Source organism: Rhincodon typus, chromosome 33, assembly GCF_021869965.1.
Source record: "Rhincodon typus isolate 14 chromosome 33, sRhiTyp1.1, whole genome shotgun sequence".
NCBI lineage: Eukaryota > Metazoa > Chordata > Chondrichthyes > Orectolobiformes > Rhincodontidae > Rhincodon > Rhincodon typus.
The window spans coordinates 25583683-25610901 of NC_063364.1; the positions used below are offsets into that span (position 1 = coordinate 25583683).

General features: G+C 40.5%; 1 protein-coding gene across 1 annotated transcript in view; it reads left to right on the top strand.

Moving 5' to 3' along the window:
• Positions 1 to 24261, top strand: part of LOC109926680 (perilipin-1-like) — a 33376-nt gene extending 9115 nt beyond the window's left edge. Inside the window, exons 2-6 of the mRNA XM_048615745.1 lie at positions 2415 to 2515; positions 3899 to 4157; positions 5030 to 5103; positions 12006 to 12263; positions 21319 to 24261. Of these exons, the coding sequence (XP_048471702.1) occupies positions 2415 to 2515; positions 3899 to 4157; positions 5030 to 5103; positions 12006 to 12263; positions 21319 to 21717 (1091 nt within the window). The 3' untranslated portion in view covers positions 21718 to 24261. The remainder of the gene's footprint in view (positions 1 to 2414; positions 2516 to 3898; positions 4158 to 5029; positions 5104 to 12005; positions 12264 to 21318) is intronic.
• The last annotated feature ends 2958 nt before the right edge of the window (positions 24262 to 27219 follow it).

The window sequence follows — 27219 nt, forward strand, 5'->3', positions numbered from 1 at the left end:
CCTGTATGTTTCAACACGATCACTACTCATTCTTCTAAACTACAGTGAGTACAGCCCAACCTGCTTAGCTTTTTCTCACAAGACAATTTCTCCATACCAGAGATCATCCTAGTGAACCTTCTCCAAACTGTCTCCCATAAACTGATATCTTTCTTTGAATAAGATGTCCACAACTGCACACAGTACTTGATGTGGTCACACCATCTTGTACAGTTGCAGTAAGGTTTTCCTACTGTTATACTCCACCCTGCTTTGAAATAAGGGCCAACATTCAATTAGCCTTCCTGATTACCTGCTGCACCTTTGTGCTAGCTTTTTCTGCCTTGTGCACAAGTAATCCCATGTCCCTTGTATTGCAGCTTTCTGCATTTTCTCTCCACTTAAATAGTATTCTGTTTGTTTTCAAGAAAACAAAACTGCAGATGCTGAAAATGTGAAACCAAAACAGAAATAGCTGGAGAAACTGTGCAGGTCAGCAGCACCTGTGGAGAGAAAGCTGTTCATGTTTCAGGTTCAGTGACCCTTCTTTAGAACTCCTGAACTTCAGAACAGATCACTGAATCTGAAAAATTTGACTCTGCTTTCTTTTCACAGGTGCTGCCAGATCTGCTCAGTTCTTCCATCAGTTTCTGTTTTAGATTCTGTTCTTTTGCTCTTCCTTTCAAAAGGAAAACTTTGCATTTTCCCCAAGTTTACATTCCATTTGTCAACCTTTTGCTCACTTACGTAAACTGTCAAAATGTCTGTAAAATACTTGTATGTTCTTTTAACCTGCCTTTCCACCTATTTTAGTGTTGACTGCAAATTTGGCTACAGTAGATTTACTCCCTCCTTCCCTGTGGAACCCCACTGGTCATGGCCAACTTGAGAATTATCTCCAGTCGCTTTCTCCTGCCCTTGTACCAATTCTCTAGCCACTACCTCCAACAATGTGAGCGATTATGACTTAACCTTTTGTATGAGGTATTTTTTTTTTGAATGCCTTCTGGAAGTCCAAATGCAACACTTCTACTGGTTCCCCTCTATCTGACTCTGGTTCAGACTTCCTTGAAAAGGTCTAACAGATTAGTCAGGCACTGTTTTGCTTTTATTAAGCCAGACTAACTCTGCTTGATTAGATTGTTTTTTTTTCTAAATGTTTTGCTGTTACTTCCTTTAATTGATTTCCAATACTTTTCCAATGATAAATGTTTGGCTATTTGGCCTGTGGTGGCCTGCTTTTTGCCTCCCTCCCTTTTTGAATAGGGGTGTTACATTGGCACAGATAAGATCCTGAACCCAGTCACCAAACAGGCAGCACAGTTTTTTTTGGGATTCTCAATCCTCCCCATAGAGAGCTTCGTCTGTTCCCCTGACTACACCATCCCTAATTACAACTACATGTTGGTGTTGGTGTTGTTAATAATTCCCTATACCATGGTGTCATGGTCAGTTTGCTTATCCTCTTTACAGCACCCATTCTCACCCACCATAGGGAGCAAGAATCTCAAACCTGTTAGACAAGCTCAAGAGCTGAGGTTCACCTCTTGGATCCCTTTTACCTGACTCGCTCATAGTCACATGCTCCTGTTCCTGAGCACTGACCAAATTTGAGGTAGTTAATCTAAGGGGTGTGACTGCCACCTGAAACACAGTGCCCAAGTAACCCTTTTTTTTTCCCATCTCTAATGTGTCACAGTGTTTGAAGTTCAGACTCTAGCTCATGAAGTCTGAGCTGGAGTTCCCCCAGGAAACCAATACTTGCTACAAATAGTGACCACAGTGGGGTCCACATTGTGCAGGTACAACATGTCACCTGGCTCTGTATCTCTTCTTTTAAACTTATTTCTTAATTGTTTTTTTTTTAAATATTCCAAATGTTTTTGTTGGTTTGTAATCTGTAAATATTTTAACTATTTACCTTCAACCTGAAAGTAACCTATAACAGTCAAATTAGCAACTACTTGTGGTTTTCCTGTGATGCCACTTTTTGTGCTGGGCTACAGCTTATTCTGCTTAGAAAAATACCTTAACATGACCTAAAAAAGCAAGCAAAAACACCTTTTTTCCTCCTGAACACTGAATTCCCATGCTGTCTCTAAGGCCATAAGCTATGTACCCACTCGGACAGTGTCCAAGTCTAGATGTGATCTCTCCTTCCTGACCATGCAAAGCTTGCTTACCATTGTTAAAATCTGCACCCTCTGTCTGATTTTGCACAAGTTAGAGATCCTAATATCAGCAATTAGTATGCTGAAACTAGATATCAATTGTGTACCTTGCATTTTCAGAAAGATATTTTTTAAAAAAGGTAATCTCCAAGAAAACCTTTCAATTCCAAATCAGCTGTTACTGTTAATGTGTAGAATGAGTATTAGACACATTAACACTCAAATAGTTTTGATATAATAGAGTTCCATTCATGTGATGACCAGGAATATTGTGGTTTACAGTTGCAATTGCCAATGATTATGCTTGTAAAGGACTTGACCATCTAGAAGAGAAATTTCCTGTACTTCACAAGGATTCCACAAAAGTGAGTATCAGTCTTTCAATATTATCACAGCTATAAGAAAAATAATAACTGTCATTGGAAGTTTTAAAAATGTTTTCAAGGATTGCATAGTTTTTAGAATCATAGAATTCCTATAGTGTTGAAGTAGGCCATTTGTCTCATTGAGTCCACACTGACCTTCCAAACATAATCCCTACCCCTGCATTTCCCATGACTAACCCACCCCGCCTGCACATTCCTAGATACTATGGGGAATTTAAAATGGACAATCCACCTAACCTGCACAACATTGGACTGTAGGAGGAAACCGGAGCACCCGGAGGAAACCGGCACAGGCACAGGGAGAATGTGCAAACTCCATACAGTTTCCCGAGGGTGGAATTGAACCCAGATCCCTGGCACTGAGGCAGCAGTGCTAACCACTGAGCCATCGTGCTGCCCTTGCCAAACCTGAAAGTGTCCCTCATTTTTGTTTTGTTTAATTAGGTGCAGTGGGTAGTGTCCCTGCTTCCGAGCCAGAAGCTCTGGGTTTGAATCACCCTACAGGACCTGATGGTCAGTGAAGGTGCGTTCATAACATGGTCGAGCAGATTGATTAGCAACCTGTAAATCCTCTCGACAGTGGGTGCTAAGAGCAGGAGTGATGCCTTTGGGATGTAAGGAACGTTGGAGCCCCTACTACCACCATCCATAGTTCCATATTACAACATGATTATAGAAGAGCATATTGCCACAGCAACTTGGACTTTCTAGCTGGAGTATAACACATCAATATGCTTAAAATGCACAACATATGCTGATATGGGTTTGACTTGATACTGAATAAAAGCATGTACACACCAATCAGATGATGGATCCATAACATGACCAAACCCACAGAAAGATTGCGGGGATGGGGGGAGGTGAAGCCTTTTATTAGTTGCATTTAAGAATATAATTTCTTACAGAAGGGAGATTGCAAACAGAGAGAGATCAACAGTATTGATCTTCTGTGGGGAGTTGGAGGTTTTTGACAAGTATAATTTCAAGGAATCACAAATAGCATTAAGGAGGAGTGATAGAATAAACCCTTGCAAGGGTTTATGTATCAGAATAGAAAAAAATGCAAAGTAAGATTAATATCTTGGATATAGCCCATTTCTTTTACTTTCCTATTTAAAACTCGGTTTGGTTGTGTTTTTTTTTTCGGTGTTCTGCTTGTTTCCATTATTTTCCTTTGTTTTATGCAGTGAGTCGGGTAAACAGCAGAAGAACTGCAGAACAGAGCCTTCCAGGTTTCGTTTTTTAAAACTTGCATTTTAAGTCAGTCTAGGGCCAGACTCATTGAAATACTTGCCTCTAATCTAATCATGGCATTAACTTGGATATACAATGTGGCAATATCTGTATTTGATATCATTCCAGATTGCATCTGATCTGAAAGAAATGGCAATTGGGAAAATGAGAAGCATAAAGGATAAAGTCACCAATCCTATCCTTCACATTTCTGATATAGCAATAAGTGTGGTCATCTGCAGATTTGAGAAAATGAAAGTCTTTGTTAACGAAAGTGTGATTTCAGTTCTGAGCAGTGGAATTGGAAGATCAATAACTAACGGGGATGCTGCCTTATCACAATCTCAGCAGCTGGCTGACTTTTATCTGCCAGTTGAAGGTGGAAATGGTAGGAATTGGCTATTTTCAGCTTTTCCACAAAAAAAATCATTTTCTCGTCGCCTTCCTTGCATATGATCTGAAGATTGCATGAATTATTCACTCTTGGAGGAAACTTCAATAGCAATATCTTTTTGCAAAGAATTGGATGAATACTTGAAGAGTTTCTAAAAAAAAACCTTACAGGGTCTATGGGGAAAGTGTAAGGGTGTGTTCTTAATTGGATCACTTTACCAAAGAGCTAACAAAACATGTTGGGCTGAATAGTCTCCTTCTGTACTGATAATTCAATGATTTGTGGGCTTTTGCTGCTGAACCTCAGCGGGAAGGTCCTGGTCAATTTTCTTTTGTCCTTGTCCAGAAATGTGAAGGTCAAAAGTCACATGACACCAGATTATAGTCCAGCAGGTTTATTTGAAATCACAAGCTTTCAGTGTGCTGCCCCTTCGTCAGGAGAAGACTTCAGGTGAATGCCTGTTCTCAGTTGCATTGGCGTTCATAGAATCCCTACAGTGTGGAAACAGGCCATTTGGCCCAACGAGTCCACACCGCCCCTCTAAAGAACATTCCACCCACACCCATTCCCCTAGATTTCCCATGTCTAACCCACCTAACCTGAACATCCCTGGGCATTATGGGCAATTTTTAGCATGGCCAATCCATCTACCCTGCACATCTTTGGACTGTGGGCGGAAACTGGAGCACCCAGAGGAAACCCATGCAGACACAGGGAGAATGTGCAAACTGCACACACAGTCTTTTCTCTTGGTCTGGAAACTGCAGAATTAGAGGAAAGTTGCATTCTAGCCATTGTCCACAGTTTATAATAACACCATGTTATCAAAACAACTTGTAGCTTCATTCTCACTTTCTTTCTCTTAGGAACTTTAGGTGAGGCTATACCTAGTGAGGAAACCATCCGCTCTTCCAAGTTGCCAATCAGGAAATGTATGAAGGTACTTTTTTTTTTGCCTCAACTCTACAACTATACCTGCAAGCATATTGTGATGTTTGTTCAGAATGCACAAAGAAAAAAAAGCTGTTTTTTGAGCCAGAATCTTGCTCCACAGTAAGTGAACCCCAGGCTACCTACCTGTTGAAATGTTACCTGTTGATGTACAAGATGAACTTTGAGGCCTCAAAAGTTCTCCCCGCCCCCCCCCCCACCCAAAAAAAGCCAACTACTTCTCATTTGCTGAGTATAAAAGAGAAGAGTTGACTCTTGAAATGTCACCCAGTGCATAAGTGAGCATGTTTTAAGTTTCTTCACAACAGTGTGCTTGATCCCCTGTCCCCAGTTAGAATTAGACTAAGAACAATTTGTATTTGGGTAAGACATTCCCACTGTTGCATTTCATGGCCCAAATGGGGATTTGACTCGTACACCAAGTATATGCAAATATTTAAATTTTAGGGCCAGAAAACTGGGGTTGCCTTATTGTGTGGATTTCTAAACTGGTATAGATCAGGCTGGTCAAACCTTTCCACATTCGGGGTACACTGTTCAAGTTTTGTTTCTGGTGAGCAAATCTCCGAAACGTGAGGTTTGCTAAAACATTAAATATGAATTTCATAAGTTTGGAGGTTGGGGGAGGCTAAAGTTCCATTATCTGACCACTTAAAAGAATTGAATATTAACTTGGGAAAACTAACAAAAAAGAGTAGAACTGATTGAAGCATTTTTTAAGGAAGCAGGAGGGGAGCAGCATTAATCCCCAAGTCCTAAGCACCAGGTCGGGACTAGTACAGAGCTGACACTAACCTTGACTTACCTCTGAGAACACTCTCTTTAAGCTGGTCTTAATGGCATTCACATGAAACCAGAGTGGTTGGTTGCCTTCGAGCTTCAAATTTCCTCCTCACTCGGCCTGCTGTACATTGGACCCTTTTCAAGGACAGGCAGAGTGGGGTCTGCAGGGAGATAATGAACGAGGAGGTGAGTAAGAGTGAGTGTGTATCTGGCTCCATTCCATTCACTTTTTTTTATAATTCTCCCTCACTCCCACTCCCACCCCCACCTACAGAAGTGTCTGGGATATGTCCAGAACATCATGCAATCCAGCCTTCCATCCATTGACTCCATCTACACTTCTCATTGGTTGCCTTTCCACGGCAATGTCATCAGACCCCTCCCACCAAAGATATAATCTCTTCCATCAGGTGGAAGATACAAAGGCTTCAACATGCACAAACAGGTTCAAGAACAGCTTCTTCCTTGCTGTCATTTAGACTTCTGAATGGACCTCTCAAATTTCAAATCTAATGTTGATCTTGCTTTTTGTGTGCCACCTCTAAAGTCATAACCTTGTATTCCTCACTGTTCAATCATTCAATGATCTTTGTATGATATGATCTGCCTGTACTGCAAGCAAAACAGAACTTTTCACTGTGCACTTGGGTACATGTGACAATAAATCATCTGACACCAGAACCCCAGTCAGTCCCTCATCCACGGATTCACTGTTTAAACTCCGCCAACCCCACGGTCATTCCATCAGTCACTCACTCACTCACAATTCCATGCCCTGCAGTTATTTCCATGCCTGAAAAATTTAGTGATTGATTGATTGATTTATTTATTTTAATTTTTTTTTATATCCCTGAGGAGCTGTACTGGATGGCTGTGAATCGTAGAATCCCTACAGTATGGAAACAGGCCCATCGGCCCAACAAGTCCACACCAACCCTTGGAGCATCCCACCCAGATCCATCCATCTCACCTAAACATCCCTGGACACTCTGGGGCAATTTAGCATGGCGAATCCACCTAGCCTGCACGTCTTTAGACTGTGTGGGAGGAAACCAGACCACCTGGAGGAAACCCACGCAGACACTGGGAGAATGTGTGTGGAGTTTGCACAGTCGCCTGAGTGGAATCAGACCCAGGTTCCTGGCGCTGTGAGGCAGCAGTGCTAACCTCTGAGCCACTGTGTTGCCACAAACCTGTCTCCTGTCATCTAATCTAACACTCCAACTGACCCAGGCCAGGCGCTGTTAGAAACACAAAGAACAGGATTAGGCCAGTCAGCTCTTTTGAGACTGCTGCACCAGCCAATGTGAGCAGATGTAGGCCATTCAGCCTATTGAGTCTGCTGTGCCATTCAATGCGATCGTGGCTGATCTGATAATGCTCAACTCCACTTTCCTGCTTTTTCTCCAAAACTCTAGAATCACGTACTGATTTAAAAAATCTATCTCTGACTTGAACATGTTTATTCACCCAGGCTGACAACAATCATGGTCAAGAATTTCACAGCTCTGAGAAGAAATTCTTCCTTATCCATCTTAAATGTGTGATCACTTTGATATTATATCCTCTGATTCAAGACTTGGTCTCCCCACAAGGGGAAACTATCTTTCCACATCTACCTTGTCCAGTCCTATCAGAATCTTGCTTATTTCAATAAAGTCGCTTCTCATTTTTCTCAGAATCCTGTTCCTTATCTTGGGAAAGAGTATGGTGAATTGATCTTAAAAATAAGCATGTAAATGATAAACTTGTTTTGAAGGAAATATTGTTGTCTTTATGAGCAACAGTTTCTTCTGATTCAAAAATTGGAAAATCTGAAACTATTAACTTCACTTCAAACTCCATTCCCCAGCTAGGGACCCCAGCAGGAAGGGAGCCAGGTTTGTGGATGAGGGGTCAATGGTCACAGTTTCCCTCCAATTGAACCAAAAGATTGAAAGAATTGTGCTCAATTTATTCTTAAAAATAAAAGGAAAAGGCCATGCTTAACATGAGAGAGTTGGGTGGGCTGTTGATAACTGCAGCAAAGAAAACTGGGAAATTGCCAGTATCATTTTAAAGTGCAGGATTTAGCCAACAGATGGGTATTGAGCTGGCTTATGACCAACACTAATGACCTGGAAGGAGAACAAAAGGAAGGTGGAATTGTATAGTTAACTTTTTGATTATAAAGTTAAGAGGTCAGAAAACTAAACTTTTCAATTTGCATAATCTAGTACTGAAACTTGTCTACAGAAAAGTTTGGAAGATTATGGGATTTGATTCCCAAAAGTGCTTTGAATTAAAATAGTAAATGAGAATTTGGGAGTTGGAGGGGCGCCTGAGATTTTCTGAGTTCAGTGGGCATTTTTATTTGCAAAGTTGATGTTACACTCTCAAAAGGTGACTTCAGAGATCTTCAAATGACTTTTTTTTTTAATCCCCCAAGAAAACTAGTATTTGCAGTTGTTTGTGACAACAAGGTGCAGGGCTGGATGAACACAGCAGGCCAAGCAGCATCATAGGAGCAGAAAGGCTGATGTTTCGGGCCTAGACCCTTCATCAGTTGTTCGTTTGCTCGCTGAGCTGATTGTTCCATGGTGTGCAGACTTTTCATTACCTTTCTAGGCAACGTCATCAGTGTGACCTCTAATCGAAGCGTTGGTGTTCTGCTCTGTTCTGAATTTATATGATCCTCTGGTGTTGGTGGGTCTTGTCAGTTCTGGTTCTGCGTGCGCTTTTGTTTTTACAAGCAGTGATCTGTATACGGTGCTTATTTCTATGCATTTGTTAATGGAGTCCCATGTTGAGAACTAGGCCTCTAGAAATTCCCTTGCACGTCTATTGTTCGCTTGTCCTAGTATAGTCACTTGTATTGTGGACTACAATACTAGAACAAGCTGTTAATACTAAACAATAGAGAACCAGAACAAGGAAATGACTCCACCTACAGGAGAAACTAACTGGACTAATCCACTAGGACAACACGAACCAAGCAGACACATGGGTATGGAACCTATCGATCTGAAAAAACTGTCCTGAAATGGAACACAGTCACTATACTGGGACAAGCAAACAACAGACATGCAAGGGAATTTCTGGAGGCCTGGTTCTCAATAGACTCCAGTAACAAACACAGAAATAGACCCCGTATATAGAGTGCTGCTAAAAAAACAGAACTGGAAGATCATAAATTCAGAACACCAACGCTTCGATTTGAGGTCGCGCTGTTGATGTTGCGTAGAATGGTAACGAAACTTTTATGCACGCCATGAAACAAATGCATCCACAACCCGAGCTACCAATTTTTGCCAAGACCTTATTAATTAGTATTAAAATACTGCTTGGCTGCAGCTTATCCTCAGCACAGAGGAATCTACTGTGCCGATGGATGTACCACCAGGCACAAATTGGCAAATGGAATGGAATGAAATGAAATGTTCTGTGGACCCAAAGTAAATGTCTTATCCCTATGTCAGTAATCCAACATTCTCCTCCAGTTCAAATGGTTGTCTTTATAATATTACACTGATTTGACAACCAGGACCTGCCTATAAAAACATTCTCTCTTTCAATACAAAGTTAATTTTTCTTCATGGGCTGTGAGAGTCATTGGCCAGTCATCAGCATTTGTTACCTGTTTCTAAGTCACTCTGGAGCAAGTGACTTGCTGAGCCGTTTCAGAGAGCAGTTAAGAGTTGGTCAGGTTGCTGTGGATCTCCAAATGCCTATTGCTCTTTATCCCTATTCTTATGCTGAAGACACTGTACGTGCTGTTGCATTTCTGAACTCAATCATTGGATACACTTGCTGCTGTGACCTTGTGTGTATGGGGAGCTTCAGGCCTGTTTGGCTCAGTACGCTAGAGAAAAGTCACCAGTTCATCTAACCGGAAATAGCTCTTGGATTGAACAAGAAGTAGTTTATTGCATGCTAACAGCTAGTTACAGGTTGCATCAAAATGATTAGACAGTAAATTTCCCCTCTCTTCTGGAGGTGGCAAGAAGGAAAAATAGTTGTGTGGGTTCGCTGTGAAGAGAATCTCTGCCACTACCTCTGCAACTAAGTGTTCAACAAGGAGGTCTGTGGGGTTTCCTTTTAGGTATTTTCTATTCGACCTGTACAGAGATGTTAGTAAACACCTGGAGCAGGTGGGACTTGAACTCCAGCTTTCTGGTCTAGAGGGAGGGGCAGTATACCAAGTTTTTTTTTCCAATTTTATTTTTTTTGTTGTTTGTTTTACATATATCCAGAAGTTTGTTACATACAACTGGTATTAATTGGGGTTTTTTATTGTTTGTTTGTTTTTTTTTGTTTTGGCCAGCAATTGTGTTTCTTAAGTGCTCAATTAATGACCCCTTGAGGGTGTCCACCTTTCAAACACCTGCTACCCCAGTGGGTGAGAAAGGTAACTAGTTTCCTGATGGGGGGGTACCTAAGGTAATATGCACAGCAAGGATGCCGCCACCTACCCAGCAAGAAGGAAATGCTCACTACTTGATTTATCTGTGGACTGTTGGCCTCAGACCTAGAATCAGCCAGCCTCCTATTTGGTTGGAAGGTTCTGGTGACCCAGGCTGCCAATGTTGTAGTGTGAGATAGGGTGAGCTACTTACCTGTTGGCCCTTCATGAGCTGATTTGGTGCCTGATCTGAAGAATTATCTTACTGGTGGGCCACTTAAAACATACTGTCACAACAGCTTTCCAAAAAAAAAGGATAAATCATGCCCAGTTGCTCAGGACTGAGAAGCTGCATGGATGGTTTTAAGCAGCTCTGCCACATGAGGTCAATATTAACCCCTGCACCCTGATATGACAACCGTGAGATTGAATGCAATGTACTTGAAGTCCATTTTCTTCTCTGCCCTCACAATAGCTATTGACTTACTGCATAACACAAGGAAAGATGCTTCAGAGGTGGTCCTGCAGTTGAATAAGACTAGCTCTTGGGAGATTGTAAAATATTATGAAATGTTTTGGGATGGCAAAATATTGACGAGTTTATGATTGGGGGATTTGTAGTATTGACATTGAGGTGCTACTGCCGGCTTTTGAAGTGTGCTATATCCCAAGTTTGGAAAAGATACAGTTTAGTTTGATACAAAACCATATTGTCCAGACTTTTTCATTACTAGCTTTGGATGAGGCAAGTGGAGAAGGAACTTGGTAGGATTCCCATTCAGGACCCAAGATCATTTTGGATGTTCTTAGTCAGACTAAGTCACAATTAACTCAGCTGAGATGTCTCCCAGCATTATTTTGCATGCAAATAATTGGAAAGAACCTTGGCCTCCAAATGAGGGGATGTTACAGAAGCAGGCAAGCAGTTACGTGACTTTTGTACCAGTTTGCTGGCATTATTCCACTCCAGGCATTTTCCCAAAGATAGGATTGGGGTCTGTATTGACTTTCCACAAATGGTAGCAAACAATGAGGCTGATCTAATTGACTATTTCAATAGCAATTGAAATTTCCTGTAAGCAAGCAGTTGTCCCTGGATTGCCTCTGGGACTAGGCCAGCTGCCTGGAGGTAGGACCTCGGTGTTGAGCAGAGAGGGGTACCAACTTTCCAAGCATACTCTGAGGCCATCTTTGTCTGCCTGGTTAGAGACTTGAGCCCAACTTAACTGGTGAAGGGTTTTCTTTCCACAATGATGAACTGACTATTGAGGCCATTCTTTCTTCAATTTTAATAATTGTAAAAGTTGCAGAAAGAACACCTCAAGATGGAGGCACAGCCTCTTCTTTAACTGGACAGCTGGTATCTACCAGGTGCTGGAGCCCTGGAAATGGTCTTCTGGCTACACCAGCAGAATCTCTGGCAAATTACTGGTCATTTTGGGGGAAAACTGCTGCTAGGTGTCTGTTTGTTTTGAGGGATCATGAGCCTCATTTTGTCCAAACCCAACATCTTGCCATGGACTGGTGCTTCACTTGAGCATGGTACCTAGGAGATGCTGACGAAACTATCTGAGCTGTATCTTTTGCGAAATGTAGGTATTCACCAGCAAGATCAGTACTTGTTGGCCATTCTTAATTGTCCCTGATGAGATGGGTAGAATTAGACATTGAGTGATTTTAAAGTTAATTAAAGTAAAAACTACATCCCTTTTGTTTTTGTTTTGCAGCCTGAGGTTCTTGACTTTTGTAAGAGTTTTCAAAGTTGTTTGGTTACCAACCTGAATGAAATAACAAATCTTTTACAAAAGAAGTTGCAGCAAGTTTTTGCCATCATTCAGAAGTTCAACCAACAGCTTTGGTCCAATAATCTTGCCATCACTCCGGGCTGTTTTATATCCCAAATAAAGGGAAAATTGTGGAATGCATGGAAAGCCCTAATTGTGAAGAAAGAGCATGTCCTAAGCTATCTTGTCAATATCGTGCTGGTAAGTGTCTCTCAAAATCTGGATCTTTTCTGGAGTTTCCTCTGTGTTTTCCATCAGAGAGCACATTCGCTTTGCTTGTCTGCGAACCCTTTTCAGTATCCTTTTAATTAGGTCTAAGCTCTTTTTAATCTTTCAAATTAATCGCAATGTTTTCTTAGAAGCAACCAAATAAGTAAGAATATTTTATATTTATCACACATCCCCATTTGATTTGAGATTTCTGTGGTAGTAGTATTGCAATTGTTGCAACATTTGGTGGGAAGAGGCTCATAAATACCATCACTGACCATTTGGGCTGAATGGCTTATTTCTGAGCTGGGAATTCTATATAGGAATGGAGAAAATGTTGAATCATGCAAGTTACAGATATACGTCAATACCTGAGGTATTCTCTGAACAACTTTTACTACCAGCAGGTTCTAAATATTGGTAGCAAACTCCTGATTTAACAGAAGAGAAACATACTGCAGGAAGAAGTGCATTAGAGGAATTGTTGTACAAAAGCACATGGAAGATTAATCTTTTTTCCAACAGTCTCCAACTCTATCCTGCATTAGAATGCAGAAAATATTCTGCAGAGCTGTTGGTCTTGGGGCTGTTTTTACATCAATGCTATTTTTTATTTAAAATTCCACTTTTAGAAGTTATGTTCCAGCTGTATCAGATAACTGCAAAACCATAAGGCAACTTATTCTAGAAGGAATTATTGCAATAGATATTAAGTGTTCCTTTTTTCTTGTTCACTAGTTGGTTGCAATCAGTTAAAGTCTTTTGGGAAATTGCCAAATCTCCTATGTTCTGCCTCAGTAAGGGAGAATGCGCCAAGGCGTGTCACTCAACTAAGTAACTCTGTAGAAGTTCCCCTTTTCGGAAAGGAATGGATTTGTTTGATCCCATACCATCCTGTTGGTGAAAATTTCATGCCATTTTGACCTTTTCTAGTCATGAGCACGTTGCTTTAATGGAATTCCATAAAATTTGTGGGACCTCTACCCCTGGATGATTAAGGCAATATACTAATCTGTGTTTTGCTTTAGCCTGTAATTGCTAAGAATTATAAACTGACAATGCCGTGGGCAATGTCTAAATCTAACCACTTTGAACAAGCATAGCTGCGGTATTTGTGTTAATACTGCAATAATGCTGTCAATCCAAAATGGTACTTAACTTAATTGTTCCAGTTCAAAATTGATATTCAGGGTGGGTGGGCTGGATATCATCAGGGAATAAGGTAACCTAATAAAAGCTAAGCTTGTGTGAGAAGTGCTTTAATTTTATTATGTGTTGGATGTTATCTCTTGTGTTCAAAGTACAGGATGTGTTTGCTTGTGAGAGATACACTTATGGGCATTCAACACTGCTAACAAAAATTAGAGGCCAGCCATATGAAGAATAGCTTTTATATTAAACTAATAAAGTATTTTTAATTTGTATCATTTCTCCCAAAGTGTTTCTATTTCCTAATATGTTTTGATTCCTGGTTGAGTCATTTTAATGTGTGGATTATTGAATGGTTAAGAATTTTTGTTAGGGTATTGAAAGCTACACAACCAAGGGGATGGACAGAGTCTTAGAGCATGGAAACAGACCCTTCAGTCCAACTTGTCTATGCTGACTAAGGTTCCTAAACCAAACTAGTCCCAAGATGGCAGTTCCACAAGGGTCAGTGTTGGGACCACAACTTTTCACTTTATATGTTAATGCTCTAGATGAAGGAACTGTGAGGGCATACTGGCTAAATTTGCAGACAATACAAAGATAGAGGGACAGGTAGTATTGAGGAGGTGGGGAGGCTGCAGAAGGATTTGGACAGGTTAGGAGAGTGGGCAAAGAAGTGGCAGATGGAATACAACGTGGGCAAGTGTGAGGTCATGCACTTTGGTAGGAAGAATAGAGGTATGGACTATTTTCTAAATGGGGAGAAAATTCAGAAGTGCAAAGAGACTTGAGTTCTAGACCAGGATTCTCTCAAGATAAACTTGCAGGTTGAGTCAGTAGTTAGGAAGGCAAATGCAACTTTGGCATTTATTTTGAGAGGACTTGAATACAAAAGCAGGGATGTACTTCTGAGGCTCATGTCAGGCCACATTTGGAGTATTGTGTGCAGTTTTGGGCCCCATATCTCAGGAAAGATGTACTGGCCCTGGAGCGGATCCAGAAGAGGTTCACGAGAATGGGTCTCTAATCAATGGAATTTAGAAGGATGGTTGGGGAGGGGCAGATCTAATTGAAAGTTTCAGAATACTGAATAGCTTGGACAGAGTGGATGTTGGGATGATGTTTCCATTGGTAGGAGAGACTAGGACCTGAGGGCACAGCTTTAGAGTAAAGGGAAGACTTTTTTTTTTAGAATGGAGATAAGGAGAAACCTCTTTAGCCAGAGAGTGGTGAATCTATGGAATTCACTGCCACAGAAGGCTGTGGAGGCCAGGTCACTGAATATATTTAAGATGGGGATAGATAGGTTCTTGATTGTCAGGGGTTACGGGGAGAAAGCACGAGAATGGGGTTGAGAAACTTATCAGCCATGATAGAATGGCAGAGTAGACACAATGGGCTGAATGGCCTAATTTCTGGTCTTGTGATCTTATTTCCCTGCATTTGGCCCATACCCCTCCTAAACCTTGCCTATTCATGTACCTGCCCAAATGTATTTTAAATGTTATAACTGTACCTTTATCTACCACTTCATCTGGCAGTTCATTTCACATATGAACCTCCCTCTGTGAAAAGGTTGTTCCTTGGGTCCCCTTTAAAATTGTTCTTCTCTCTCCTTTTAAAGTTTTATGTCCTCTGGTTTTGAACTCTCCACCCCTAGGGAAAAGACCTATTGCTATTCACCTTATCTATATTGGGATATAAATTAACCATAATCTAATTGAAGGACTGAATGGCCTACTCTTGTTCCATTAGATTTGAAAAAAAAACTTCCTTTTTGTGAGGGTGAGGATCGGGGAAGCAAAGCTAAGGGGCCAAACTAAATTAGGAGTGCAAAGCTCGCTTGTCAACCTGAACTCCAAATCTGCCTGACTCCTGATGTTAGGATCCCTAAGGATTGTGGGAATTTTGAATTTAGTTTTGAAATGGCCTTCGAGGCAACATCAGATTTTCAAGAGATGAGTGAATTGGTGATGAGCTTGATGTTTCAAAGCCTTGACATTGTTGAAAGGAGGAAAACCAAACTGAGGGAGGAGGCAAGGACCTTGATGGGAAAGCCCTGGAGTTGATTAATACACACAAGACTACTTAGTGACGTGAAGCTTTTCACAGGACTGAAGATGGACTTGCTCTTAATCCCATTGGAATTGGTTTTTTGCCCAACCTCCATCCCCTCTCCACCTCCACCACCCTCGAACTATAGTCTGATTTGTTAAATGACCTCGATAGAAGGACGTGCCCCAGTAAAATGTCAATATTCTCTGTCCTGTGTGGATTGTAATTAAACCAATATGGGGTTATATATGATTTTCCTTTTGGGGTTCTGCTCCTTTGGGTCATGAATGCCATAATTATTTTAAGTCCATATCAGTTTAACATTGAAGCCCTTGGGAAAGGCAGTGAATTGGAGAATATTTAGCTTCTTGGCTTAGTGTTCAGCAAAAGAATGACTGCAGGACATTATTGAAAGTGTGATTTTATTTTTAATAAGACTTCTTTTCTTTTATTCTGTTGTATGTGTTCCTCAACTTTTAAAGGAATGTATATTTAAGGACTCCCATGTGTTCTCTGTATACAATGCTACAAGTGACTGCCAGTTAGGGTTAGATTTGCAAACTGCTCACATGCAGAAACCAGTTGGTTTGCTGTAAAGTCTGCTTCATAACCTACAATGTGTTTTTATTGTTTTTAAATGAACTAACCTACAGAGTAAATCCATCTCTGACAAACAATTGATCATTATCATGAACATTTCTTTGTGAAAGAAATGGTTAAACTCAAGGTTGGGGATGGTGGTTGTGGGGTGGGGGAGTGGCGCAGGGCTGAGAATATTAAATCTCAGACTTTGTTTGATATTCCTCAATCTGTCTCTTAGTCAATTCCACGTGCAAAATTAAACTCAGTCCAGACTTGTTTGCTCAGCTAGCCTTAGCTTGAGGCCAATTTCAATCAAAAATTGTCCAACTTTTTGTTCAATATTTTTAAACCATCTTGTTCGAAATGAAATGGTTTAAATGCACTCTAGTATTTGTTTCATTAAATAAGAAACAGCATGTAACAGTATAACCTGGTCAATGTGCCATCTGCCCTGCTCCCCTTGCATGGGGAAGCAAAGTTATTATCTTGCTTATTTTAACCCACTTAATCCTGTTGAGGCAGACTAGCCTACTTCATTGTTTTGACAACTGTAAATGTTAAAGTAATATCCAAGATTAGCCTGGAATGAATCAATTCCTATAACAAACCATCAGTTCTAACTTGTTCCCCGTCTCTCTAAACATTGCAACATGTTTTTGATGTACTTTAAGTCTACTCTTGATCTGTCTTTTCTGCCACAGCTTCTTCCCCATTGCTTTTTCCCTTACTGAGTGAGCTCTAACCTGTAAATTGGAATAGGGTACCTACAGATGCAAGCCCTTGAACGCAGGTGGGAACATATCACAATGTTGACACTTTTTTAATGGTACCTATTGATCATATTTTCAACTTTCTCTTGTTTTTTTAAAGAGTTGTCTTCTGGTTTGACCAAGTGCCAGTTGAGAACAGGATCTCCTGTTTGGGTAGATATGCTGCCACCAATCGCCTCTTTCAGTACTAGCCTGAGGCTTACTAAAACTAAATTGGTGAATGATGCCAGTATTGAAGTCTTGGCAAAAGGGTCACCTTTTGAATAACAAGGGAGGTTTATTACATAATAGTAAGGTAGCAAGACTAAGTAATGATGTCACACTGCTAGAAGACCACAGTGTATCAAAGATATTAAGCAACCTGAAGTTTCATGGTGATTAACAGTTGAAGGAAAATTACAACAAGTATGAATGAATGGAATTGACTGGCTTCTCCAAAAGACAGTCATTTATATCATTGGCAGAACTATACAAATACATTTATGCTGACTCTTTTCAGCCCAACAACACTGATTAATATTGTCTTTTAAAACCCTAAAATATCTTGTTTTCTTTAGACCACTGGGGGCTAATCTGTAGGGGCAGGTCTATTGAAGTCAGACCAGTGAAAAATGATTTAATAAATTAATTGTCATCTCTTTAGCTACATTGCAAAGAATGAAATTTTTAAAAGCCCAGGTAATTCACAAGGACCCAAGATGTCCGATTTGTAACACTCCTAAATGCTACTTAGTCATAGATCAATCAACATCCAACCTCTCTGTATGGCTGTCTTTTTAGTTTTGGAAGTTGTTTCCCTTTCCAGTTCCTACTTCCTTGGCTGTATAGAACTTGACAACTCATGAAATTTTTCAGGTAAGGATGTACTACTTTGTTTGCAGGCTTTCTGCTTGCTCTTTATAATGATGTAACATAGTGAAGAACAGCGTATTGTGTGAAAGTAAGAGGAATTGATTGAAGAATCATTTGAGTTCAGTTGTTTTTTGTAAGTTTTTTTTAAAACCTCTCCTTTGAGTTGTGCTGGAATGTGTTCAGCTGTCTGTACGTTGCCTTGCTGCTCTTTCTATTAACATGTGTTGGATGGGGAGCAGTGGGGAAGAATGCAGAGTCCTGTTAGGGCAACTGTCGGCTAAATAGTTTCCCATGCTATTCACTGGGTAGTGGTCTGGAGTGGACAGTTATTTCAATCACCCTCCTCTTCCAAGTGAAGTTACTCCCAACCCTCTGCTTTTATGCTGATAGATCTTTAAACCACATTACCTCAATCCTTGATGACCCATAAGAGATCTAGTCAAATTTGACTCATGGTGATCCATAAACTGTTCTGCCACCATTAGCTAATACTATCTTGTCCTAATGATTGAAGAGCAACTCATTTGATCCTTCTTTGTTTCAGATGGAAGTGGTATGAGGGGAGAACAAAACTACACTGAACACTTTGCATAGTGAGATCAAGAGCAAGATTAACTTGATTAGAATTTCTAGCATCCATGCCCATTTCTGATTTTGGTGATCTCCTGACTAGCATTTTATTGTCACCATGTACAGCAAGGGAGAACTTTTCTTATTCCCTTCATCTGTACAAAATAACATGTAGCCTGTGCAAAATAGCCCATAGATTCAGCAAATCTCTGACGTATTTCTTCACCAGAGTCACAGTCTAATCCCAACTTGGCTGCTCAATGCCATTAACTCTGTCATTGTCAATTTCAAAATGTCATAAAATATTAGCATTTTTCTGTTACGGCAAAAGATTAAATATTTTTAAAAATTGACCATAGTGTGGGCATATAGAAGATATGATGGTAATTGAAGAAATGGTATTTAAAGCATGTACTCAAACCTTGTGCAGTCCCATGTATTATGGTCTTTGTATGACGAAAAGAATGCTATGGATCAAGGTTCAGTTTGTAAACATATGGAGACTGGCATTCATTGGGATAATACATGCAAGCACCAACTACATGCCATACAGTGATGGAACACAGTTTTTCTTCTTTGACCTTTTTTGGTTATAGAGTCATAATTTTTATATTTTTTTCTTCATGGTCTACGGGTATTGCTGGCTGGACTAGCATTCATTGCCAATCCCTACTTGCCTTTTTGAGAAAGTAATAGTGAGCTGCAGCCCATTTTGGTGAAGATACACTCGGTTCCACTAGGGAGACTGTGTGTGGGATTTTGACCCAGAGACACTGAAGGTGCAATGATGTATGTCAAGTCAGGTGGTGAGTGGCTTTGAGGGGACCTTGCAGGGAGTGGTCTTTCCATGTATTTGCTGCCCTCTTACTTCTAGATGGAAGTGATTGTGGATTTTGGAAGCTGCTGTCTAATAACCCCTTTTTTTTTTGTGAATTTCTGTAGATTTTGTAGGTGGTATGCAACTGCTACTGACTGTGGTGAATGGACTAAATGTTTGTGGATGTGATGCCAATCAAGTGGGCTTCTTTCTCCAAGATTGCATAAAGCTTCACGAGTGTTGTTGCAACACTCATCCAAGCAAGTGGAGAGTATTCCATCGCATTCCTGACTTGTGCTTTTATAGATGGTGCATAGGCTTTGAGGAGTGAGGATGTGGCTTACTCAAGGCAAGATTCCTAGCCTGGGACCTGCTCTCGAGGCCACTAATTATGTGCCTAGTCTAAGTTTCTGGTCAATGGTTACACCCCCCTCCCCCCGATTTGTTGTTGATAGTGGGGAATTATGATGGTAACACCATTGAATTTCAAGGGGCGGTAGTTAGGCTCTCACTTTTTGGAGATGGTTATTGTTTACCATTTGAATGGTGTGAATATTGCTTGCCACTTGTCAGACTAAAGCTCAAGATGGTCCGTGTCTTGCAGCATTTGGTCATGGACTGTTTCAGTGTCTGAGGAGTCACGCATGGTGCTGAACAACTTGTTCATGAAGTAGTAGAAAATGGTTAGATCAAGCTCCGAGGAACTGATCTAGAGATCACCTCGAGGTGAGATCACTGATATCCAACAAGCACAGTAGTCTTCCTATGTGCTAGGTATGACTCCATCCAGCAGAGAGCTTATCCCCGATTCCCATTGACTCCAGTTTTGCTAAATTGAGGCACAGGAAATCAACTGCCAGATTGACGTTTAATCCCATCAATGCTCCCAGCAGGGACCTCCAAAGGTTATTACTAAAGTTCTGGCCCAACGACTGAAAGTTTGCAAAATTCTGTTGGAAACCTTTTGCGTTTTAAGAATCTGATGCCACCCAATTGTCTGGCCTTGGGCCAGACTCTGGGAAAGTCATTGTAAATGAGAAAACAGAATTTGTTTTGAACATTAAACCTACTTCCCAGTGTTAAATGCAAATTTACAAAATTCTCCCCTTCACTTTGAACAAGTGCTTTCAATTGTCTATCCTTGAATTTAATGCTCATTTTATTTAATACTTCCATGGGATCTGGATGCTGTTGGCAAGGCCAAACCTTGATGCCCATTCCTAATTGCCCTTGAATTGATAGGTAGAAGGCATTTCATAGAGCAGTGAGGAGTCAACCACGTTCTCGTGAGGCCTGGAGTCACATGTAGGCAGACCGGGTAAACAATAGCAGATTTCTTCCTCCTGCCATAGGAATTAGTGAAGGATATATGGTGGGTACATACAAGTTTAATTGAGGCATTTGAGAGGGGCATTGGGTGATTAGTTAGATAGAAATGTTGTGCAGTCATATGGGTGGGGGGAGGCAAGAGATTGGCACTAGGTAATGGACCTCGTGCAGACACGATAGGCAAGTGGCTCCTCTACCTTTTTTGAAGGTAGCAGTGAATAATTTGACATGTAGATTTTATTTTTAAATGTCACACCAGTTCTCCTGACATCTACGATTAACGCTCATGCACTAATTTGTGATCCAATCCCAGCATGATAGAACAGTGTGTCCTTGGCTAAACACCTTAACTGGAATAAACAAAAGGCTGATGCAGGGAGACCATTTACCTTCAACACAGGACTGAAATACCAAGGATATTTGGTTAGAAATGAAGAAAATTGAGTGGTTAAGGAATGCATGTCTTGCCTTTTAGCTAAAGCTAACTTATTAGTCGACTAACCATGTCCTATGAGTAGTTTATGCTCTGCCACTTCTAATAGGCTGCTTAAGGAGCAAGGATTCTGTCACACTTGCAACAAAGTTCCATTGACAGTGTGTGCAGATCCAAGTAAATTTCCTGTCTAAATTTACTCCTGGGCAGAATCGGAATTGCAAGATATTTGAGGGGTGCCAGAGGTGACCGATCTCTGATGTGAATGAATAGTTCAGTTGAAATTTATTAAAACTGACATGCTGATAAACCTTTTCTGAAGGCTTTGTGGTTAATGGCTGAGCAATTGATTCAAGCTTGGAGAAGTAATTATGTAATTGTTAAAACCTTTGCCTTTTGTTTTCTTGATCCTCAGGCAAGCATGATTTGTTTGTTTTGTTTGTCTGTATCTGGAGTGATATCTTGGTTGTTTCTGTTTGTTGCTTGTAGCTCCCTGGAATATCTGCAGAAGAGGATGAGCAGCTGCTTGGAACGGGAGAGAATAGAAATCGAAGCTGGAGATCGCTCGCGGCAAGACCAGTCGAGGAGAAAATAGCGCAAATGTCTGATGTAAAACCCAAACCACAGATCTCCCCAGGAAGAGAGGCTGACCCTGTAGCCAGTGAAAATTCAAGTTCTACAACTGTAATAGAATCAGAGGGTGTAATGCCTGCAGGTTTCAGCTTGGGACAGAACGACCAGGAAGAGACATGCCCAGAGTCTGTGATCTCTAATAAACATTTACAGAAAGACTTTGAGCAACCCGAAGCTCAGGAGCCAGTATTCCAGGAGCAGCAAGTCAGGGAAGACTTAAGGGAGTCGGAGCTGAGCTGTCCTAAACCATCCTAATTTTATAAGATTTTGGAACAGCCAGAGCAGGATAGTGAATTAGACACAGCATTGGTCCAACTTGTCAAGACATTAGCAGTGAGCAATCAAAAAAATAAAAATAATCATTGTGAACAAGCACTCTTCACTAACAAAAACTTCAAACAAATATTTGGCTAGAAAGTTGGTCAAAATCTACAGTTTTTATCTAAACCTATTGTTAGCAATCAGTTTATACTGTTGTCTAAACACCTGACCATTCTGGACTGCTGCTTAACATTGATGAGGTTTCACTGCAACTTAACTGCTTAAGTGACCTCTTGTATTAAATGTAGAACTAAGTGCCAGTTAGTGGGTGGCAGTGCTGTTAGAATGGAATCATCACAGCCTCTTCGAGGGAAGGGAACTGATCTAAACACTTTTTTTTATAATGTGGGAGCAGGTTTGAATAGGATAGGGTTTTCGGCTTCACTTTAAGAAAAAGTTTGAGGGACAGGGAGTAACTTCCGAGAAGCTAACCTCAGGAGATGAAATCGGCTGAGTCAGATCCATGACTTGCATACTGATCCGAAAGGGATTCGGCTTGATGACTTGTCTGTCAACTTTGCCATGGTGACACCTTAAATGTATATGACATTCCTGATCACACTTTGCAGCTCTTCATCCATTAGCATTTGTGGGTTAATGTATGTAACTTCCATTTGTATCTTCAAGTGTGTAAATTTTTTTGAGCTTTTAGAAATAAAACAGAGCTGTGGAAATTGGAAACAAAACACATAATTTGCTGGAGCAACTCAGCAGGTCTGGCAGCGTATGTGGAGAGAGAAACAGTTTAACATTTTGGGTCCAGTGAAAACGGAAGGGTCTCTAGACCTGAAACAACATTAACTAACTGTGCTTTTTCTCCGCAGAGGCTGCTGGAGCAGCTGAGTTTCTCCAGCAAATTCTGTGTTTTTTTTTGTTTCTTTTTGAACTCACTTGCTACACTTTGTTTGTGAAGGTAGTCAACTTCTGGTCTAACAAGAAGTCTTGTAGAGTGAAGGAAATGTAGTTGATTGATTGTGCCTTGGCGACTGTTTACACATCAAAATAGGCTCTACATTTACTGCAAAGACTGTAGCAAGGAACTTGCCCTGGGTCTGTCTCCCAAAAGATCCTATTTACTCTCCTGCCAGGTAAGTCCTCATGATGTTAATCATAATGAGTTCCATAAGCACCAATCAAATCAAGTATTAACTCTTTGCTATATGGATCTGGAAGCATCTGGGCAATCACAGTATTTAGGATCCATTTATCACCCTTTCAGGTAGGGAGTACTAGACCCCTTTCACATTCGCTTTTTTTAAAAAAAATTCACTCCTCAGCTCCATTCTAATTTAAAATTTCTTCCCTTTTTTATTTGGCTGTTCCTTTCCCCTTTATCTAGGCTTGGCAATTCCTAACACCTTCATTTAAAATCCCTCTGTGGTTTCCTGTGCTCTGTAGAAAGCAACCCAGTAGAATGTCCTCATCTGTAAATACAATGAAGGAGCTTGGGGGTGGGGATGGCTTTTGTTGCTGCTCACTATGATGAAATTACCTTTAGTACGCTGAACCGCTTCAATAACATAATGTGCTCAATATTATTTCACCTTGTTGACATTGTGATGTTATTTTGATTATAAAGGAGTGACTGGAATGTACCACAGTGCTATCCTTTTTACTTGTAAACTGCCTGCTTTAGCAACATTATAAGCCCCACAATGATTTCACTTGTAGAAAGTCCTGTTAATGACTGACACAGTGGCTTAATGCAGAGCAAACTTTGTTTTGGAGCCATACGGAACAACAGGATGATGACAACAACAGCAGCAATAACAATTTACACTAACCTGGTGCCTTTACTATAATGAGTTTCCACACCAGTATTCCAAAACATTGTATGATTCCATGTCACAACATGTTATTAGACGAATAAAAATGGAAGTGGTTGATTTTTGAAGTGTTAAAAGATTTTTGAGGAAAGTGGATATGCTCTATCCATACCATTTAACATTAATGAAAAATAATGAACCTAGCCATTCACTCAACATAGTCACTTTATACTGTTTTTGTAAAAGATACTTTGAGAACAAGTAAAGATCATTAGGCCTGAAACACCCATCACTTCTTAATAAATCAAAACTAACCTTACCACCTCCTTTCTCTCTCAATCTTTTTCCTCCAGAAGTGCAGTTTTTTTTTGAGCCCGTTCATACTGTCTGCTTTCATACACTTCCCTGGTAGCTTGTTTTGATCCTGAATCATTATGCATGAAATCACTCCTCCACACTCTCATCCTTCTTTCAGATATAAACTCCTTCAGGACTTGATTCCCTGCATCAGAATTCACAATTGGTCCAGATCAATTTTAATCCCATGTGTGATCTGGAAATTTCAACTTGGGTTGATCTTAAAGTTTTGCCTCAAAAAGAACAAATGTTCCTTGTAAATTGAAATGTGACTGCAGTTACATTATTGAATGAGTGTATCATGCTCTGGGCCTAAATAGCATCACAATAAATGTAGTTTTTGTTTAGAGCTTGATTTTTTCCGAATCCACTGGTTTATTTGTTAAAGAATTTTAAATATTTCAAATGAGTGAGAAGCAGGTGCTTGTGAAGGGGAATGAAGTGCATATGAAAATTGGATTTTTATGTGCATTCTTAGGATCAGTCGCAAGGTTCAGAGACAACAATTAATCATGTTCATGCAGATGTGTAAGATGATTATGGAGTTAGAAAAGGTAATTTTGAAATACATTTAAATTAAGCTGGGAACAGGACCAGGAAAGGCAGCTTCAAATATGTGATGCCATGAAGTTATTTTCCACATATTGATATGTGGAAAATATATCTAGGTAGAGAATTGGTGGGGGGGATGACCTGGAATCACTTGAGCATTGATTTAGATGTGGTAATATTGGAAGGGGAAACCATGGGGTCTTTCTAGAGGGCTGAAGCATGAGCTCGTTGGCCTGCCTCACCAATAAATCTTGCGATCAACATACCCAAGAACAAAGAAAATTACAGCACAGGAACAGGCCCTTCGGCCCTCCAAACCTGCGCTGATCCAGGTCCTCTATCTAAACCTGTCACCTATTTTCCAAGCATCTGTATCCCTCTACTCCCTGCCCATTGGAGTATCTGTCTAGATACATTTTAAATGATGCTATCATGCCTGTCTCTACCTCTTCCACTGGCAACGCATTTCAGGCACCTACCACCCTCTGCGTAAAGAACTTTCCATGCATATCTCCCTTAAACTTTTCCCCTCTCACCTTGAAATCCTGACCCCTAGTAATTGAGTCCCCCACTCTGGGAAAAAGCTTCTTGCTATCCACCCTGTCTATACCTCTCATGATTTTGTAGACCTCAATCAGGTCCCCCCTCAACCTCCATCTTTCTAATGTAAATAATCCTAATCTACTCAACCTCTCTTCATAGCTAGCGCCCTCCATACCAGGCAACATCCTGGTGAACCTCCTCTGCACCCTCTCCAAAGCATCCATATCCTTTTGGTAATGTGGCGACCAGAACTGTATGCAGTATTCCAAATGTGGTCGAACCAAAGTCCTATACAACTGTAACATGACCTGCCAACTCTTGTACTCAATACCCCGTCCGATGAATGAAAGCATGCCGTATGCCTTCTTGACCGCTCTATTGACCTGCGTTGCCACCTTCAGGGTATAATGGACCTGAACACCCAGATCTCTCTGTGCATCAATTTTCCCCAGGGCTTTTCCATTTACCGCATAGTTCGCTCCTGAATTGGATCTTCCAAAATGCATCACCTCACATTTGCCTGGATTGAATACCAAAGACACTCATCCACCAAACAGCAGTTCTTTGTAGGAAGTTTCTGGAGAACAGCCATATTGGACTTGAAATGTTAACTCTGTCTCCCTACAGATGTTGCCAGGCCTGCTGAGTTTCTCCAAAACTTTCTGCTCTTAGTTCCTTTTGAGGAAATGTATAAAGTTCAATTTTAAATCATAGCCTTTGCATTCATTCTAATGGTGTTTTTATTTTTACTGGTTATTTTGCTCTTTTCCCTAATTCCTTTATTTTGTATTCAGACTATAGTTTACCTGCCATTCACAACTTCTGTAGGAACAAATTACTGCAGATGCTAGAATCAGTACTGAAAAGAACAAATGCTGGAGATCTGGAGATCACAGCTGGTCAGATAGCATCCAGCAAGAGAGAGCAAGCTAACGTTTTGAATCTAGATCAATGACTGTCTTTGAACCCGAACCATGAAATATTTGATTTGTTGTCATGTACCAAAGTACAGTGAAAAGCTTTGTTTACGAGCAGTACAGACAGATCATAGTAAGCAAGGATGTACAGATCAAAATGACTTCGATAGAGGTACAGGTTACGTTGTACGGGGTGTTCGCTAGACATGATCACGTTTGCAAGATCAATCATTATTTGAGGCTAGAGAGTCTAATCATCATATTTAATCTCTCCTGCCCCACGCTTTCTCTTTTGTTCTTCTTCTCTCCACCCTCCACCCTACTACATTTCCTCATATTTTCCAGTACTAGGTAAAGAGAATAGATCTGAAAACGTTACCTCTGTCTTGTCCTCAGCTTGTCAGTCCTGCAGAGTATGTCCAGCATTTTGATATTACATTAATCATTTATAAAATGTTAGCATGGTCTCTTTCTTACTATAGTTTGTTATTTTCTGCATAAATCCAAGTAATACACATGCTCTTTTTTCATAACCCTATCACCTTGGCTTGCAGCCTATGAAGATTTGGACACATGAACTGCAGTCTCATTCTCCTTATCTAGACTTTGCAAAATCTTATCATTTATAGCGCACTGTCTTTCCAAAGCGTATTACAGTGCTGCACTCCAGCTTAAATTCCATACTGTAGCCCATAACTATCCCCATCACTAGCAATCACTATGCCAAGTTTCATATCATCTGCGAGTTTTATAATGCTGCTGTCTACGTTCAAGTCCAGGTCATTGAACAGACTTGACAGAGTGATGAAGCTAAAATTAAAACATTCGGATTTTGGATATCTTGGAACAACAGAACTATTGTGCAACAACAATCATTCACCATAAAAGTCATGTATGGGCAGAGAAACTTTCAAATTGCATCAAAATGAAGAATCTGGAAGAACCCCAAGCAGTCAGTGCAGCAAGTTTCAAGGTACGGCCATTGTGCTATGCTGGTGGCGAGGTTACAGTTCATCAAGTCTCGGGCTGGAGAAGCCTACACTCGGGTAGATTAAAACATTGTCTGTCGGGATAGGAGCAGAATGCATGACGAGTGACCTTTGGACTGAAATAGATGGACCTCTTGACAACTGAACATATGGGATGAGCCAATGGATTATCTCATCCAGCATCTCAATATGCTGCATGGAGATTAAACCAAGTGAAAATAGGGCAGTCTTGCAGAAAATCAACCAATAAGATTTGGGATACTCTCTCATGGCATAGTCTGGAGAGAAATCAAATATATAAGAGAAAAATCT